This window comes from Oryzias latipes, chromosome 9 (genome assembly GCF_053564925.1).
Source record: "Oryzias latipes strain Hd-rR chromosome 9, Olatipes_Hd-rR_3.1".
Lineage (NCBI taxonomy): Eukaryota > Metazoa > Chordata > Actinopteri > Beloniformes > Adrianichthyidae > Oryzias > Oryzias latipes.
The window spans coordinates 8144612-8163674 of record NC_136245.1 but is presented as its reverse complement, the minus strand read 5'-3'; the positions used below and the strand labels follow the sequence as shown (position 1 = coordinate 8163674).

The 19063-nt window shown below is 61.7% G+C and overlaps 2 protein-coding genes across 3 annotated transcripts in view; both read right to left on the bottom strand.

Moving 5' to 3' along the window:
• si:dkey-91m11.5 (PH_BCR_vertebrate and RhoGAP_Bcr domain-containing protein) overlaps positions 1-19063 on the bottom strand; it is a 223228-nt gene that overhangs the window by 155482 nt on the left and 48683 nt on the right. The window lies entirely within an intron of this gene.
• LOC144994527 (uncharacterized) lies at positions 1642-3893 on the bottom strand. Its single transcript, XM_078952591.1, has 2 exons — positions 3552-3893; positions 1642-2537 (listed from the first exon to the last, which is right to left on the bottom strand). Exon 2 carries the CDS (start codon positions 2532-2534, stop codon positions 1701-1703), a length of 834 nt encoding a protein of 277 aa, XP_078808717.1. The 5' UTR covers positions 2535-2537; positions 3552-3893; the 3' UTR covers positions 1642-1700.

Sequence of the window (19063 nt, the reverse complement as noted above, 5' to 3'; positions counted from 1 at the left end):
TGATAAAGCTGTGCGTGAAGGACACGATTTCCGAACAGGACGAACGGGAGGACGAGGTGGTGGGGAAGGAGGACAACGAGGATGAGAACGAGGCGTCGCGGCACGACTACGAAGTGATACGCAAGCTCTTGGAGCGCGAGAAAGACAGCCGGCCCCAGGGAGAGACGATCCCGGACGTCGGGGACTATCGAAGGGCCGGGGGGTGGTTGAACTCGGGGCGGAGATGCGAGGATGGCGACCGATCGACCGAGGACGACGAGAGTGGCGATGAGCGAGACCGCTTGCGGGAAAGCTTTGGCAACCTCAGGCTCGGGGCAACGGATCGTGTGAAAGTCCAGCACCGCCATGCCGCTCGCCCCGTCAGCCCGAGTCTGGCTAACTGGGACCTCGACCCATCCGAAAGACGCTGGCCTGGCTTCCCCCCTCCAGTCCGTCGAGACCTGAAACCCGTGGAGCGCCTCTTCGCCAGGGGAATCCGTTCGATCTATTGTGGTGACGAGGAAGTCACGGATTCGAAAGGTCCATCGGAGTACGACAGCGAAGAGGATGGATACGCGTGGGGCTGCCGAGATAACAAGTCCTGAGCGTCGCAGCAAGCACCCGTACAAGCGCAAGGCAACGGGGCTGAATTTAGAAATTTAGAGTGTGTGTAATAATTTTTTTTTTAATTTTATTTCATTTTCTACCCATTTTCATCGGAACCACTTTACACCTCAGAGCTCCGGTCTATGTTCCGTGGAGATGAACGAGGTCGGACGAGCCTTTCCCGTCTACTTGAGCCCATAAGCAGCATAAGAGCGAAGAGACGAAGCCTCGGTCTTGTCTACTTGTCTGTTTCTGGAGCGTACACTCACACGAAAGCAGTCTGATACAACAAGCCCATCCGCCACTGCAGCAATGTCAACCACTCCAGAACAAGACTTGTACTCCTCGGATGTGACGCGCACCAGGGCATCGTCCTTCACGGTCACAACGGACACTGAATCGTTCACCACGGCCCGCAGTCCCGAAGGAGACGGTGTTGTTCCCGTATTCTCGCCCAGAGAGATGGCCCGCTCGGAGCATGACGGCGATTCGGGCCTTGAGGAGACCGAGGCCGAACCGGACAGCGTCCTTTACCTCCAGCTCTCGTCGAACCCTGGGATCGCAGAGCCGCGGATCGATTTCGAGCCCCCGTCCGATTCATCGGGAAGCGAGATCTACAGCTCCTCCGATGACGATGAGGAAGACAGCAGCATAGAAAATTATGATCGCTACGACCCAGCACTCCGGTGGCACCACCCAGACGTTGTAGACCACATGCGAGGACTGGGCCTGGCCATCGACGAAGAAGGATACTGGTTCGATCCGGGTTCCTTCCCCCTCTTCTCTGAGCCTAAAGGCGTCGTGTTTGAAGACGACGATTGAAGTTCTGCTTGCTGTGTGTGTGTCTGTTCACATTTTCGCTACCATCTTTATCTTATGAGACTCAATAAAGGTTCTGCTATCTGATAACCAGTGTGCTTGGGTTTGTCGAGAGCTCCCGACGCTCGTGCAGTGAAAGGTTTAGGGGGAGCATGGGTTCGAAACCCTAACGCCGGGAGTTTGAAATGGGGGACATAAAATGAAATAAAGAAACGTGACCACCGGCAACAGCAAGCGTTTGAGCCTTTTCCCTTTTCATTTTATTGAGGTGAAACAAAACAAAACACAGCTGCATTTCACGTACAATGAACCTCTCCGCATATTCTCACGGAGCTCTCTCCCCCGTGAATCTCGTCTCTTGTGTGGCAAAGGAGCAGAAACGCGGAGAGCACGTCGTCCCTGGTGTATTCGCCCCCCTTGGACTTTTTGCCTCCGGTGACCACGGTCCCCCCGCTGCCCTTGGCTGACTCCTTGATCGAGACGGCAGCCATTTCCTCCCTCAGTTTGCCCAAGAGCCGCTTCCCGTGCTCTGCGTGCAACCTGTCGGCCAACCTGCTGTCGGGTAGGGAGATGGTGTCTCGGATCTCCAGAGCTCGAGCGGTCGCGTCCGTGGCCAAATTGATACCGCTCCTCGACCTCCTGTACATGTGCACGGCCATGGAGGAGCCGGTTCTCGTGCTGGAGCCGGCGCCCCGAGAGACGCCCAGGGTGGCTTCCACGGCTCTGCCCTTCCCCACAGCCTCGGCCAGCACGGCCCAGCCGAGGGACATGACGCACTCGCAGTAGCCCAGATCGTCCCTCTCTATGGCGGACACGGTGCTGAGCACCATGGCCAGTTTGGTCTTGGCACTGACGTGTTTCCCCAGCATGTACCTGGAGTTGACCTGGGACCACTTGCTGTAAAAGAGAACCCTGAAGCCAGCGCGTGCCAGAGCGTGTTCGAGCAGCTCCTTCAGGTCGGCCAGCGCGTTCACGTAGGTGTTTTGCTCAAACACCACAACCACCGGCACCTCTTTCCAGTGCGCTGAGGGCAAAAGGACTTTGAGCAGCCTGACGTGAGCGCTCAAAAGGGCCGCGTACACCCTGGTGACTTGATCTAGGTCACGTATCTCCAGCTCGTCCAGTGACATGATCTGCAAAGAGACGGGGGAGAAAGCAGGTTTAGGTACTTTGTGGCGAAAAACGAATTGCACATAGGAAACCGCTGGCTGCTCAACACGATCACATTCCGCTTCTTAATCATCATCATCATCGTCATCATTATCATCATCATCATCACTTGTTGCAATATCACCCTTCGAGTAAGACGAAGGTTACGCTTTGTCAACATGTCTTTCTGTCCCGCGTGCCGCAGGGCTCGAAGACAACTCTTGAGCCTCATGCGCATGCCGTGGGAGCTGCTGCTCTCCCGGTACGAGTTCATGGTAGCCCTCGCTTCGTTCCGCCGCAACATGGACCTGTTCGTCGAGATGGACATCGGGCAACTGAGGACGGCGTACAGTCAGGTGGTGTCGTTCTCGCCCGCGAGAATACTGGTGACAGACTCGCTCGTCTCTCATTACGTGCTGAGTTCGAGGAACGAGCACTCGGGGCGAGAAGCTCTGGCTTCGGCCCCGCGCGTCCCTGTGGAGCTTTCGGAGGCAGTGACCCTTGCCCTCGGAAACAGCGTGCCGAGACGTTTTGTGCACGATTGCATGAGCCAGCATGAGTGGCGTGGGCATGAGGAGATGGTTCTCTCTGCCTTCGCCTCTGCAGAGTCTGTGCGCGGCGGGCCCCTTAAGTACCTGGCCCTGGTAAAGGCCAGCTCCCGGAACGTGGCCTCTCTGCACACGGTGGTGGCGCTCGCCATTACGGGCTGGCTGATGGAGCTGTCGGGGCATAGCGCGGGGAGTTGCAAGTGCGGGGTCTGGGAACAGGCCCTGGAGCTCATCTCGTGCTCCGTGCCAGATGCGGAGACCTCCCTCAGCGTGCAGGACGAGAACCGCGTAAGCGCGTACATCTGCACCCTGATGGACGTGAAGCCCGGGCCCGAGGAGCGAGCTCTTCCCGGGCCGGTTCCCGATTACGGGTACGTTTTTAGAGATCTTCTGGTGTCCGGTTTAGGGGGGACAGAGGAGGGAGGCGCCGATCGTGGGCGGGAGACCTACCACTAGCTTGCCTCCAGCGATCTCCACGGCGCAACAAACTCCGGCGTTCAGCCAAGGCGTGTTGTTGACGTGGCTGGTGATGTGAACCTGTTTCCGTCCTCTGAACGCGATGTTGGGCAGGACGGCCAGAAGCACCTTGGAATTCACGAAGCCTACTTCGTCCACCAGGATGAGGTCGGCGCTCTGTCCCCTGCTCGCCTGTGAAGAGAGGCAATAAAAATTGATAAGGAACAAAGAAAAGGGAAAGGAGAAGAACACAGAGAAAGGAAATACGAAGGGAGAGGAGGAGAATCGAGAGACGCTAAGGGAAATACGAAGGGAGAGGAGGAGAATCGAGAGACGCTAAGGGAAGCGCCGATGGACCGCTGGCCTTCAGAATTAATAGACGATCCGCAGTGGGTGAGCCACTGCGTGGAGGAGGAATGCGCTTTTGACGACCGATACATCCCGGGCTGTTACGTATGCTCAGCGCACCTCAGCAAGCACTCGTGCTCGGGATTCGACTGCGCCCTCGTGCGGGCTATGGCCGCCCGAGTTTCTTACGCCTCGGCGTCGGGGGAATTTTCCTGCCCCGTGGTGGGGCTAGCCGCATTTCGCAGGGAGGACCCTGACTTCAGGGGGCCCTGGTACTCTGGGACGGAGGCGACGGTGGGCTACGGAGCATTGGAAGTTGACCCGCGGACGGGCGGACCTCGCGGAGGTCCGTGGGTCGAAGACCAGTGCGGCGTATCGGCGCGGGTGCTGAAATCCTGCCTGCCGGCCATGATTGCACTTTTCTCCACCGTCCTCACGCGGGAATTTGCAGACGAGTACCGGACCGTTGAGCGCGGAGAGGGTCAAGTCCCGTCGCAGCGCTGCCGATGGACCTCTCGAGTGTTCAGGCTCGCGGGCTGTATCGAGTTCCGGACCGTCGGCGAGCGGGTCCGAGCGGACCTAGGAGATCTGGGAACGGTGAGGGACGCCGCTCTCAAAAGCGCAGCCGCCGTGTCCACCCTTTTCTGCTCACCCGAAGCTAGGATCAAGCGCTTCGTGAAGAAAATGGTGAACAAGCAAAGCGACAAGCACTCGAGGAGAGACGGCTTTTACACTCTGGTGATCATGGCCTCTCTTTGCTTCTTCCCTTACTTAAAACTCGCCGTGCTGAGCGAAATGTTCGACAACAGGACCCTGGTGCTCATGTTTTTCGACAAGACCCTCGCCAGGCACAACCAGTGGTCCATGCTCTCTACCAACGTCCACCTGCACGTGAAACGGCCTCAGTTTCAGAGAGCGCTCGCCGACGCCGACCCGGGTAGACTCCTGCCACTGGTCGTGAGGGCCGCCTTGGACGACTACGTTTCTCTATCGGGTCAGAGCAGCGAGCTGAAATGCCTCCCGGCCACAGTAAGGGCCGCGAGCCAGTCCGAGCCTCGCTCGGAGAAAATGGAAACGCGCTCCGATGCCGCTCCCGAGGCAAAAGGGGGATGCCCTCTCCGGCGGGCTTTTACGAGGTCCACAGAGGCAGGGTCGAGGAGAAGAGAATCCGCGTGAGCGACGAGTCGCCCTCGTCGCAGCGATCCAGACAAATCCGCGTGGGATGACGACATGCTACCTTTCGTCCGATGTCTTCGCATCTCACGCTGAACATTGTACCTCGTGGCTGTTGTTTCTCTGCTGTGTTGTACCTACGCTACCTTCAATAAAATCTCCAACGAAAATGTGTCTGATGTGTTGGTTTGCATGCCTTGCCATCTTTTCTACCCCTTCATCCCCCCTTAAGAAAAGAACGGAAAAAAAAACAAAACAGCGCTTGTTCAAATTCAGGTTTGGTGTATCGGCTTTATTTTCCCAACCATGTCACCCCAATGATACAAAGAAACGATGAAACGAAAGACAACGAAACAAAAAACAAAACAAAACAACAAACATAGAACCAGCAACTCGTACACGTTCCACAGCAGCACAAAGACACAGGAGGGCCTTAGACATCCCCATATCTCTTCTCTTTCAGTTTCCTCCCTTTCTTTCGCTTGGAGCACAGAGGTCTCTTCCATTCCACCCCTTTGCGCCTCGCGCGTTTCGCCTCTCTCGTCTCCACGTGGCCGGACGCGTCCTGCTCCCGTAGGGCCGCGCTCTCCAGAGGCAGCTCTAAGAATCGCAGAGCACGATCCGATTTGAGCTTCTGCAGCGCCTCCCTCTTCCACTGGAGGTTGACCAGGGCGGTCAACGGCGCGTGTCCGAATCGCACCAAAGCGTCGTACGAGCTTTCTGGGTTGGCCCTCGCCAGCCTATCGGCGAAAAATCTCACAAACGCGATCTCGCATCGCAAGCAGTTCCGCGATGCGCTCGAAGGGCACGTGGGCTGAGGCCACGGGTTGGGCCGAGTCCGATCCTCTTTGTCCTCTCGCAGACAGCCTGAATCCAACGTGGTCGTCATCAAACACGTAGATCCCGTCCCGAGACAGTTCCTCGGGCGAGTCTCCCATGAGCACGTATCCATGAGGAAGCTTGCGCAGTGTGCAGTACGATGTGATGTGAGCGAACAGCCAGACCAGAGAAGCGATCTTTCTGTTATAGGGCGTGGGTCTTGTCGTGTGTTTTAGCTGTCTGTCCACTCCCTCGCTCAAAGTCGCTCCGATCAGCGGAACCTTCGCTACCCGAGACACGCTCCTCACCAGGCTCCACGAGGTCTCCACCGACAGCCCCGACGCCACCAGGTGCTTGAACAGAACGATCCTCTCGGCCGTCCCGTTGTACCTGTCCGTGTATCTGCGGACAGGGTCCAGCGAGGCCATGCACACGTATGAGAGCAGTTTGTCATTGGTACCCGTTGAGGCAACGGAGGCCAAAGAGAGCTTGAGCTGCTCCACCTCGAGGCCCGCTCGCGTGCGATAGTCCTCCCTCGCCGGGTCGGGGCAACGCGTCGCCAGGAGCCTGGCCCTTTCTCGGCTCCTGTTCAGCGAACCGTAAAAGCGGTGCAGCCAGCGCACGGGATGGGTGCTCAGGTACCTCGGGGCTTCCAGCTCCTCCAGCGTGCGCACGTACGATCGGAGCTGATGAACCACTTCTTTCCCTAGGGCTATCTGTTTGTCCATCTCGTCCCGCCGCTTGATCGACTCCAGCTGCTCGAGGAACCTCACGGACCTCGGGCCACCACCCGTACCTTCCGCGGGCCGCTCCGTCCCGGGAAACGCGCCTCCGCTCGGCCTGGCCCCGGCCACCTCCCCGAAGCCTTCGCTGTTGCCCAAGTCCAGCGCGGCCGACGCGGCAGAGTCCGGGTCGACGGGGGGCTCCGCGCCCTCGTGCCTCAGCGTGAAGTGGCAGCAGGAAAACATTCTCCTGGTTTCTTCCCAAGTGTCCAGGGTAATGTCGGTTTCGAAATAGCACTCAGGGCACTCCTTGGTGTCTGCGACCAGCCTCGGAATCATTGGGTAGCGCAGCACCAACGCGAAAAAGTCCCTGAGAGAGTCCAGCGCGAGCAACGACTCTTCGGTCGAGATTGTGCCGAACTCCCTGCTCAGCCTCGCGTACACCTCCAGGGCTTCGGAGAACGTGAGGGGTTGGCCCGGCCGCCTGGCGATGGCTTCTCCTTCTTCTATGCCTCGCACCGCGAGCCACAGGGTGAACTCGTTCACTCGCTCTCCGCCCGGGTCCGCTGGGGTCGAGGCGGCCGTGCGGGGCTCGGAGAAAGTCCTCGCGAATTCTAGCAGCGTTGCGTCCGCGTGGCCCAGCAGGCGCGCCGCACAGGCTCTGTCGTACAGCTCGGCCACGGACCTCCGAGCCGTCACGGCTCTCGCTTCATCTCTGGAGCCATCAGGGCTTCCAGGGCGCCCGGAACCAGCGCGTTCGCGACGAGCCGGTGACCTTGCCACTCGGCCAGACAAACCATGAGTCCTATCCATCGCGGGTCCCCCGAACACGACGGGTGCTTCACGTCTGACCTGAGCCCCGCCTGAGGCCAGAGGGTTGTTAGTTGAGCGAACGTGGCCGCTCCGCTCTCTGAGAGGAACCGCCTGGGTTCGCCGTAGACGGGTCGCGCCCCGTAGCTCGACGAGGACGGCGATGCGGCCAACTCGCGGTCCAATCTCTTGGGCAGTTCTTCGAACTCGTAGGCCCCTGCCTTCGTCACGATCACGCAACGGGAGAGCTCTCGGGCGCGCTTCAGCATCTCCCCTCTGCCTCCGCGCACCACCAGCGTGACACCGAACCGTCCCGGGGGCGCGTCCGTCGATAGCACGTTGCCCAGCGCCAGAGCGCAAAGGACCAGGTCCAAGATCTTATCCCCCGCCGGGTCTGCCGATCCGTGCTCAAACACTGGCCTGAGGCCGCAGCCGAACGTCAAAACGGTGTGAACGTGATACGTCAGGGGTGAAAACGAACAGGGTCTGTAATAGCGTACGAGCTTGCCTCTTTCCGTCAGATCGAAATGCCTTTTCCAGGCCGGGTTGGGAGCGGGTGCGAAAAAAACGTGGCCCTCCACGGCAGGGACGTCTGGAACCAATTCGATTTCCAGTCGAGAGTTCAACGTGAGGATACTCGAAAGGCCTCTCTCTCGAAAGTCGCACTTTACTCTCAGGGGCGCGGGCGTTGGTACCGCAGGGTCTCCTTCTTCTCCTTCATCCACAGCTACCCCTTCTAGATCTTGGTCTTCTTCTTCTTCTTCTTCATCCTCCTCCTCTTCTACCCGTTCGTCTTCATCGTTTTCAGCTCTCTCGGTCTGCACCTGTGCATTTCCCGCCTCTGCATTGAGCGTCAGGGAGGCAGCTCGGCGCCTCATCTCGACGAGCGACGCCTTTGTGTCCACCGAATGCCAAAACCTGTCTCGCTTGAGCACGAGTCGACCGTCTGGGCTCCTCTGCCATCTCGGAGGGCTCGAACGTAGACGGGGAAGCCATTCGCAAGGTCCTCGAGCTGGCGCTTCAAGCGGCGCTTCGGTTCCCGACTCCCACCTGAACTTCAGCTCGGCCACCTTTGAGCAAAACGATCCTGGCTGTCTCTTTGACCACGGCGAGGGGTCCTTCCAGGTCTCGGGGCCTCGTATCCCCCCAGGCACTCCGTTCATTTCGCAGAAGGCCATGAGCGAATCTTTGTTGCGCATTCGCAGAGTCTCCTGCTGCTCCTCCGATGGTTCGGCGTCCTCGGGTGCGCTGACGAGCACGTGCAGGCCGGGATCGCCCCGTATCGCTGCGGCCCTTAGGGTCCTGGGCTCGGAATGCAGCACCAAGTTGCCAGAGTGTCTCACCGGTATGACCCCTTTGGACCTTTCGACCAGAAGCGCGATAGCATCGTCCTCCCGCGGGCCGTCCGGACGTGACACCAGGTACCCCGTCCTTCTGCTCCTCAGCACGTCCAAGTCCCTCGGCAGCGCGTGGGTCCAGCGACAGGCGAAAGTCTGCGAGTCTGCCTCCGGGGTGTACACAGTTACGGCGCGACTCCTGAAGGGGCCCGTGGCTCCCGCGAACCAAGCCACCGCGCGCTGCAGGTAACCGTACAGACCGCGTCTCGAGCATCTGATCTCCAGCTCTGCGTGAGTGTTCCCCGAGAGCATGGCTCTCGCGAGCGAGTCGGCGAACTCTCCGGCCGAGCTCACCTCGGCCCGAAAGCTCCAGCTCTCGAGCTCCTCTTCGCCGTCGGCCTCCGGCTCGCGGCCGTCGTCCTCGGGAACCGGCTTCGCGTACCACCTTCCGGGCTCCGCTATTTCGATCAGGCTGGAGATGGGCATGCGAGATTCGCGCTGAAACCGACTGGTGCCTCTATTCGTGACGACGCAGAGGCCTCTGGTCCACCTTCTTTCCGAGGGGCACGTCAAAACGCGCGATCGCAGCACGTCGAACCCTCTCCACTCTCTTGGGTTCAGGGCCCTGGCGTGCCCGTCTGCCATCTCCACACGCCCGAGGCCCTCGCCGGGGCGGCCGTGGTGCGTGAACTCCTCCGGCGGAGCCCCGCAGAGCCATCTGACGATCTCGACCCCTGCGCCCTCCGGGCCCGCGGACCTGGAGCTCCGGGACACCGGGTAGTCTCGCTCCCAGTCGCTCGGGCGCGAGGTCTCGGCCGGGACTTTGGCAAAAGTCCACAGAGCGTCCTTCAGTCTTTCCCAGGAGCTCTCGCTCGTGGCGTAGCCCTCCAACGGATCCCTGCGCCCCCGACGCATGAACATCTTGTCGATGGCGGACGCTTTGTCCAGGCACTTGATGCGTGCCCTGGCCTCGAGCGGCTCGGGAGCAGGCCACGCGGGGTCTTCGTTCGTCAGCGCGTCGGTCCGGAACAGCGAACAGTTCTCCGCGACCACGGCCACGGACTCCAGCCTCTGAACCAATGGGCCTTTGCCCCTCAGGTAGAACAGGGGAGACTCAGAAGCGAACGCCACCGTGTGCCCGTCTATCACGGACATGCCGGGGCGTCTGGCGGACGCCGTCGACTCGGGTCTCGAGGCCCCTTCGCTCGCCAGCCTAAGAAAGCTCCAGTCCCCCAGGCTCGTCGAAACTCTGCCCGGGAAGGTCTCGACCCTCTCGAACACCAGCGCGGGTCCCAGCGTCTCAGAGTACGCCCTCAGGAGGAGGTCTTCCTCATCCCCCCGAGGCAGCAGCTCGCTCCCGGGGCAGAGCTCGGAAGCGCTCAGGGGTCTGGGCTCGCAGCACCTGGCCAGGAGCGGAGCCAGCCTGTGGTCCCGGGAGCAGAGGAAGGCTCCGATTGTGTTGACCCTGAGGCTGCGCGAGTGGCGGACCTCTGCGTCCGTTCCCCTGGTCCAGGCAGACGCACCCCTGTGCCTGCTCAGCGTGAACAGCTTGCAGGCCGGGTGGCAGGTCAGTCTGCAGCTCTCGGCCAGGTGGCCCAGGAGAGCGTGCGCCGGGGGCAGAAGGCCCTGTCCGTGCAGGACGAACTCGTAGTCGAGCATCACGTCACCCCGGCTCATCTCTGGCACGCAAGGGTGCACGGCTCTGTAGAAGCGAGTCAGGCAGGCGCTCACGTCAAAGTCCTTCTCTGCCCCCCTCGTCGCCAGGACTCTCGCGCAGTGGCCCAGCATCACAGCCTCATCCAGGCAGGCTTCGTACGCAGAGCCGCACTCTCCGGGGCACCTGTCGGCCCTGTCCAGCGCGAAGCGCTTAGGGCGCGCGTTCGCCGCCAGGTTCAGGTTGTATTCACGCAGGGGATGGGAGAGGGCGTCCTCCGAGACGCTCCCGCTCGACTCCTTCTCGGCCCTCGCCACCTCGACCGTGGGGAAGAACTCTCCGTCCCCGATGGCGCTGTGGCACTGTCGGTCCGCCGCCGGCGACCTGAGCCACGAACGCGTGTGTGGGGGCTCTCCTCCACACGGGCCTCGAGCGAAAGGCTCGTCTACGGCCAGCTCCAGCTCGCAACGCCCGGCCGTCCGGCGGGAAGATCTGAAAATGCGCGACAGCCTGCGCTCCTCGTAACCCCTGGCCTGATCGCTGCGCACGGCCCGTTCCAGGCTGGACGCGGCGTCTGCTGTGAGCGGGAAGCGCTCCAGTTCGTGGCCGGAGCGGCTCCAGATACGTTCCCTCCCTGTCTCCGGGGCGTAATTCAGCTGAAAGTAGCAGTCGGGCGGCGGGATAGTCGAGGAGGCGGCGATCTCGCGCAAGTCCTCGGTGAGCCTCGTGCAACGGGCGCCACCTGATGCGCGGGAGCCCGGGCGCACGCCCTGCGTGTCGGGAATCTTCAGGAGGGCCCTGTGACGGCCGCGTCTCGAGTGAAACACCCCGCAGACCCTCAGTATGTTCAAGTCGGCGGGCCCCAGCGTGCGTATGCCTATCGTGACCCACTTGAAACGAGAGCTCGGCCCGAGCCCCCTCCCGAAAAGGACGATGTGGCCCGTGGTCCTCTCGCAGATCGACGGAGAATCCACGCGGGCCGGCGGATCTGCCTCTTTGATGCCCCTGGCGTCCGAGAGCGGCGCCCTGCTCGGGGTGCCCCGCAGCAGAGCCAGGTCCCCATCCAAATCCTCGTGCATCGGGCGCTCGGGCGACTCGGACGGCCCAAGACTCGCTAGGCGAGGACAGGTGCCAGGTACGTGCTCTGACACGATCTGCCTGAGCTTCGACAGAATGGAGCAGTCGCTCGCCTCGAAGCGAATGCTGCTTTCCCTGGAACCTCGTTCGAAGCCCGCGTTTTCCATGCGTAGGTAAGAAAGGACCAGTGCCCGCGCCTCTGTCCACTCCAAGGGCCCCGAGAACCATAGGCTCGTCGGTACGTCTGGGCCCGCCAGCTTCGCGAAGACTTCCAGCGCGTACAGCACTGCCGCGCAGCTCGCGCCGTCGAGCTGAGGAGGAGCGATCACGTCCATGCCCCCGGGGATCAGACACACGGCCCGATCGAAGAGGTACGCCTCTGACCTGAAGCCCTGCGGCATGACACCGCTGTACCGAGGGGTCCTGTAGACACGCAACGTGGGCGTCCTGCTTGCAGACGGTGATCTAGAGTTCCCTCGGACGACCTTCGGCGAGGATATCAGCAGGCGGGGCGCCCCTGGCGCGCCTGTCTCGATCTCCAGCACAGAGTGCCCGCTGGGAAACCATTCGGTGAGCCGTCCGCTCGGGCCTTCCGCAGCTGTCCTCGTCCTCAATCTGCTCTCGCTTTTGCTTTCGGCCTCCCGGGTTTCCCGTGCTGTCGTCTTCCCGCCTCTGCTCACACCTGCAATGTCCTGGCGGCCCGTGCCCCTTCTGGCGTTCGGACTCGACTTGGGCACGATCACCAGAGCATCCCTGAGAAGGTGCCTCAGCACGGCGACGTGGTCGTTCTCGGCGAGCACCGAGAACGCCAGTGGCGTGGAGATCACCTCCCTCAGAGCCGCAAGGCCGGAGAATGCGCCGTGGCGACTTTCCGCCGTTCCGTCCAGTTCCCGTAGAAATCCCTGCCTCCCGCTGGCGCCGGGGCCTAGCGCGGGCCCCGGGAACCAAGGATCTTTCGGCTCCAGTTCCCTCAGGTCGAACGCGCGGTCGCCTTCTCCGGGTAGCACGCACCGCAGGGCGAACCGCGTCCCCAGCCCGCAGTCGCCCAAGGCAAGGGCGCAGAGCGTGCGGACAACCTCCTCGCGGCAGTCGGGCGAGAAGACGAGGCAAACGCGAGCCTTCCAAGAAGACACCACCTGGTAGAGCGACAGGCCATCTGAAGCGTAGATGATACCCGGGACGACCTCGGCTCCGCTCACGTCCCTCTCCTCGACCTCGTAGCCCACGCTCGTTTCTGGCCACCAGTGGGAAGAGCCGCCCGATTCGATCTCTGAGCGCTTCGAGATCACCAAAGCGGGCTCGGCCCCACCGCCTGCGAGCGCCCTGAAGGCCACGTCCGAGAACACAGACAGGGTCTCCCTGAACACGGCGAACGCGCTGTCTGCGGGCCGCAGCCTCCTGGGAGGACGGGGCTCCGCGAATCGCTGGATGCTCAGCAGTCTTCCATCCTCGTCGGCGGTGATCAGCGCACCGTCACCCAGCCTCGCAGCGTAGAGCGACGAAGCGTTCGAGATGCTCAGGGGGCTAGGCCGCAGGCGCCGCCGACGTTCCCGCTCGTACGCGTCGCGGCACCTCGACCGGTAGCCCTCGAGCCACTGCGGATGGAGGCGGGCTCGCAGGTTTCGGCCCCGCGTCCCAAACAGGTAGGCCAGCTCGTCTTCCGAGAGTTCTGCCTTGCCGGCGCGGAGGCATGCGTACACGTAGCGGATGTACTTATCACACATGCGGACGGGGGGCCCCGAACGGCCTCCTCCCGAAATTTTCGGAGGCGAACGGGCTTCGAGGGAGCTGCTCTCGAACACTTCTACCCCATGGACACGGGCGCGGCCCCATCTTTCTGCTCCGCGTGGAGCCGGGCCGCCGGACATGCTGGCGGATCGCAGCGCACGACGCTGTTCCAGGCCGTGGAGTCTGCGTTTCGGAGGTATGAGGAAAGGGCTGCCGCTTGGAGGAAGATCGAACGAACGGAGCGTGAGACTAGCGGAGGGGAGCGCAGAGAGAGCAGAACCGGATGGTCCGCACCGGAGGAGGTCGAAATGAACACAGAGGACGAGTCGTTCGATCTGGATTCTCCGTCCGAGAGGTCCTTAGTGAACTTGAGGCGCTGCGAAAGCGAAGAGAGCATGTCTGTGCTCTCTCAAGGAAGCGAAGGCGAACCCGAGGGCGAACCCGGGGACGAACGCGAATACAGCATTTCCTGGGTACCCGTGAGACGGGAAAGACGCTGGCGCGAAGACTCTCTGAGCGACGGACGCCTCGGTCCGGGAGATCCTCCGTGCGGGCCCGCCCGGTGCCTCAAGTGCGAAGCCTACGACGCCCACTGCAAGTCCGCTGCTGAGAGCTACAGAAGGACCTTGGGCTGCTACACGAAAACGGTGTCCGAGCTCATGTTGGGCTTCAGGACCGTGCTGGAGAGGTATCCCGAGCTCAGGGTCGACACGGGCGACGAACGCCTGCACTTCATGGTTCAGGCCGCGCTGGGCCGTAACAACCTGGTCCGAGAAATGGTCCGCCTCTCTGCGAGGAGGACTCACGAGCGCGCGCTCGGGGAATCCAGGCGGGGAGAGTCCTGTCGAGAGTCCTGTCGAGAGTCTGCGGCGGCGGCGACCGTGTGCGAAGCGCTGAACTCCTGCTACACGGACGGCGAGGCGCTGCGGATGATCCTGGAGCGCTACACCGACCTGTACGTGAGGTACATGGAGGTGTGGAGGGGGATGTGCGCCAAGATTTCCAGGGATGTCACGCCACTGGAGTTTGTGGAAATCGTGCGGGACAGGCCCGGGGTGAGCCACGGTGAGCCGTGGAGCGAGGCGAGAGCGTATGTGGGTCGCTTGCTCGTCAAGGCATCTTCGCTGGTGCCCAGGCGCGTCGGGGACGAGTGCGCCCGGACGCTCAGGATGCTGGACCTCGAACTGTCCAGAGCCAGACCTCAGAGCTCAGAGGGTCGGGACAGGGTCCTCATAGGGCACGTGGAGAACGTGCGCGAGCGTCTCGACGAGGCGGGCTCCGGCATGTGGAGCTGGGATTTTCACTCGAACGATGCCTACTTTGACATCAGGAGCGACCTGGCGGTTCTCGAGAGCCTAATCGGCATCGGCGACATCTCCGTCAAGAGCCTGCTTTACGAGAGATCCCTGCTGATCTCTCAGTTGAGAAAGGTCGTGAGGAACGAAGGTTCTCTGGAGCTCAGCCTGAGCAGGGCACGCGGCGAGCTCGCGGAGGCCCGAGCGTCGATACGCCAGCTCGAGGCCGCCAGCTCCTACTCCGCGTTCTGAAGGTGCGCGTACGGGGGTGGGACGGGACGCGGTAAGATACTTAACGCGGAGGGCGACGGGCCGAACTCGCCATCCCCCTCACCATGGACGTCGACTGCGATTACTTGACGATCGGCGGTGTCGACGCTGAACCTGACGGTCTGATTGACTCTTGTCCGCATTGCTCCTCCGCGCGCTCCCTGCGCAGGGCATTGGTGTACCAGCCAGCGCACCAGGAATCTGACGGGGTCCCGGCTTCCATTTCGGTCAGGCCGGTCACTTTCGAGGAGGCTTCTTCCGGCAGCATGGTCCCCTACGTGCTTTCGCATGAGACAAGGGACGGTCGCGGCATCGACCCGGAGGACGGGGACAAGACCGCGCATTACTACACGGTGCGGAACTGCCTCGCCTCGATCCGTGGCAGCGTCCACCTGAGAGACGCGGCGGAATACGGAACCTGGCTGTCAGAGGTGGACCAGTGTGCGGCGGCACTCGGCCGGTTGCGAAGCGCAGCTCACGTCTGCTCTCACCTGCCCGACCTGAAACGATTTGTGCTCGAGCAGAAAAATGACGATGGCCTGCTGCACCTCGCCAGCAAGTGGCTCAGGCGGGGCGAACACGCAACCGTCGGGATCGAGATGTTCGGGCCCTTTTTCGTCGATGTGGCTTTCGCGCCGGTTTTTCACAAGATCTTGAGATCTGACTGGCTCGTTATGCGCAAACGGAACTGTGGCACCTGCAACGAACTGAAACCGGGCTGGGCTCAGGAGTTCTACGACGCTCGCGAGGTCCCGCGCTCGCCAGACAGTGAGATGAGGTTCGTGGGCCACCCGACTTGTCCTTGTTGCAAGCCGGGGGAGGCGAAGGACCTTGGCGTCGTGGCTCGGGCCATTGTGAGGGAGATGAGGCTCTGCGGATACACCCCTTGGTCCGCTGTGCAGGCGGTGCGGCGCTGCGAAAGCTCCATGCTGGAGCTGTCGTGCTCCGAGTGCCGTCGGGTGATTTTTACCCATTGCGCATTTCTCATGGAGTGCGCTGCGGTCGAGGCTTCTCGGGAACGCGACTGGCTGGTCCGCAACGAGGCCGTGATTCAACTGTGCTGGGTCGTTCATTCCCTCCTTCCGCTCGAGAAGCAAGCCGCGTTCCCTGCGACGGACCTTTCGGGCGCCTGCTGCGTATCGGAAAACTTTGCAGAATCAGAAGATGGGGGTGGAGGAGAAGGAGAAATCCCCAGACGAGGAGAAGAAGGAGGGAACGGGGAAGGAAAAGAGGATTTGCCGGCTTGCGAGACGCGCCAGCACGGAGGGGCTGCTGCGATGTACGCTTGGGCTTTTTCGGTGGCCGCGCACTGCGTCGCGTTTCAAACCTACGAGCGAAACGGCTCGCTGGATTTGGAAAAGATCGTGGTGCTGTACGCAAACGATCATCTCCCCATGCTCCTCGACGATCAGGACGCCCGGGGACAAGGCATCCTGACGACGAGCGTGTCGCCGGACCCCAGACTGTTTGAGACGGCAGCGCTGAACACTGGCTTCGTCTCTCCTGGGCTCGACCCGAGGGATCGCCTCGAGGAGCGGGACATGCGGGTCCCCCCCGCCGGAGAAGTGCTGTACGAGCTCCCTGCACCGAGGACATTCCGTCGCTCGGGTTCCGGGACCCCGGTCGCCCTGGCGGAGATCCCCAGTCACACCGAGGCCCGGGCTCAGGATCCCGAAGCGATAGCGGCCGCCATAGCGCTTCACTTTCCCAAAGTGTCGCCGTGCGCTCTCGACCGTCTGAGCCTAAAAGTGCCTCGACCCAGCTCGCTCAGGGCTGACGCCAGCTTGTTCTGGCCTGTGTTTGTCAACCCCACAAGGTCCTGCCACAAGCTGTTCAAGGCCCTGGCTCTGCCCGCGTCTCCGAGTCCCGCTTACGCGCTAGAAACGTTGGCGCGAGGATGGCGACGGGTGAAGGACCTCGTGCGACCAGACTCGCCTCTGCCCACCGCCTCCGGAGGGTGGGTCGCTGTGGAGCGCGAGCATTACGAACGTTATTTCGAGGGCCCCCTGGACCTCTTGACGCGCGCAGGGTTGACGAGTGAGAGCGAAAAGGAGGCGATGCAAGAGGCTTTGGCGAGAGGCGTTTTGCCGTGCTTCGCGGCCGAAGGGGAAAGCTTACCCGACGCGCTTGTGAATTCCACCCTGGCGCTATCGTTCGCGGCCAGCGGGTTGAGACTCTCTGCGCCTCGTCACCTTGGAGGAGTAGAGCGGGGTCGGCGAGGAGTAGAGGCGGACGGCCGGTCCGCGGTGAGAGTCACCGTGGCGGGTCTGTTGTACTTTGCGGCGTGGTACGTGCTGGTGTACGGTAACGCTCTGCACTCTCGTCCCAGCGCTCTCGAGGTTCTGGCTCGCAACCCGGGAGGAACGGACGCAGACAGGCACTTGCGTGCGGCCATGGAACTGAAGATCGACCGACGCGCCACGACAGGAGACTGGGGAGAGGACGACGTCGGCCCAGACCCGTCTTGCCGCTACTCTGTCCACGGGTACAACGACCGCAGCATCGTGAGAGCCATGCTGATCGTGTTTGAGGGATTGCTCGATGCTCGAACCGTGCTGCGCGCGGCACAGCTGTACGTGCCCGAGCTCACGGCTCAGCTGCCTTTCTTCATGGCCCTAAACGTCGTTCCCTGTACGGTGAAGAGCGCGATCGAGGCACGCGACTCGTGGTTCGCTGCCCGCCTAGGCAACGCGGAGTCGTCTCCGAACGACCCGCCTTACGCCTACCTGGGCGACATTGCCCACGGGATTCGCAGCAGTATGAGAGGCGCCTTAGATCGCGGCGACGAGCGGCCCGTCGCGGCTCCTCCAGCGAGCCTCGACGCTCGAGCCTCAGACCCCTGGCACGGCTGCCTCCTGTCTCTGAGCGAGAGCGACGACGACTGGGGTTCTATCCTCAGTTGCGCGACGCGCGACCTGGAGAGCATGTCTGTTCAGAGCGACCCAGATTGCTGGGAAAACGAGGTGGAACCAGGGAACCAGTACGTCGATTCGACCGCTCGCCATCCAGGCACTGCAGACGGGACGGAACGAGTAGCGACCTGCTCTGAGAGCGCCCCTCGAGACCCCCCGGTCGCCTCCGGAGATCAAGACGTTCCGAGCGCGGCACTCGCGCAGCGTGACTGCCCTCGGTCGACGCTGGAAACGCTGCTGGTGGTGGACTCTCCAGATAGTCTCGGCTTTGCGCACCAAAAGGTTTTTCCCAGCGAAACCGCGGACGCGAACGAATGGCCGGGCTTTGTTGGGGTGAGCTCGGTTCCGAGTCTGAGAAAGCCTTGCCTGACGAACGTGTGGAATACGACTTTCGCCAAGACGCGCAGGGACGCCGTGCCGAGCTCAGAACCTGCCGTATGCAGCTCGGCGTCGCGCCCGTGCAAAACCCTGGCGGAAGCGCTCTGGCTGATGTTCGTCGGCGCGTACGGACGCCGAGAGTCGGACTCGGCTGCCCTGACGGTGGAAGCCCTCGCGGTTGTTGTACACTTGGCCTCGAAAATCATCGATAGAAATTCTACCTCAGGCCTAGGGCCCTGCAAAGACATAAAGGCCCTGTGCGGCGACTTGTACGCAGCGCCGGAACAGTTTCTGCCCGTCGTCTCCATAGCGGCAGGTTTGTTCGGGCGCAACGTCACGGTCTGCTCGCAGGGGACCTTCTTTCACATTTGCAACAGCCATCACGGGAACTCGTGGGTGCAGGGCTTTCTGGAATGCGACGGATCATCGTGGCAGCTGAGGGGCCTGCCGCCGCACACGACTCCAATCGAACTTCTGTTCGAGAGTGGACCGAATCACAGAGCGGGCTCGCTCCGCGCCTACGCGAGGCTACACGACCTCGATGTGATCGAGGTTCCTTCGGACGGTTACTGCGGATTCCACAGCGTAGCCCAGCTCCTGTTCAATGACACGGCCAGAGGGGAAACCCGCGCGTCCCTGGTGACGAGGACGGCCGAGTTTGTGTTTCTCAACGCGGAAAGGGCAGACGTCAGAGAGACGTACCTGACAGTCAACGGACCCAAAAACGTCTCTGAGCTGAAGCGACTCTTGTCTGAGGAGAAGAGGTGGCTCAGTGTACAGGAGGTAAAATACATGCTAGAAGCTCACGGCAAACGCTTGGGACTCCTCACGGAGACGTCGTACCCGATCTACGATAGGGCTTGCGCTCACATCGTGTGGACCCGAAACCATTACGAGCCCTTGAAACCCAAAGTGTTACGATGCTGAGCTATGCTGTTTTCTGTCAGATGTTTTTTTTTTATTTTTCCTTGTTGTTTCGATGA

Bases quoted from the DNA above. Each gene is read 5' to 3' on its own strand.
- LOC144994527 (XM_078952591.1), bottom strand. From the start codon at position 2,534: ATGTCACTGGACGAGCTGGAGATACGTGACCTAGATCAAGTCACCAGG.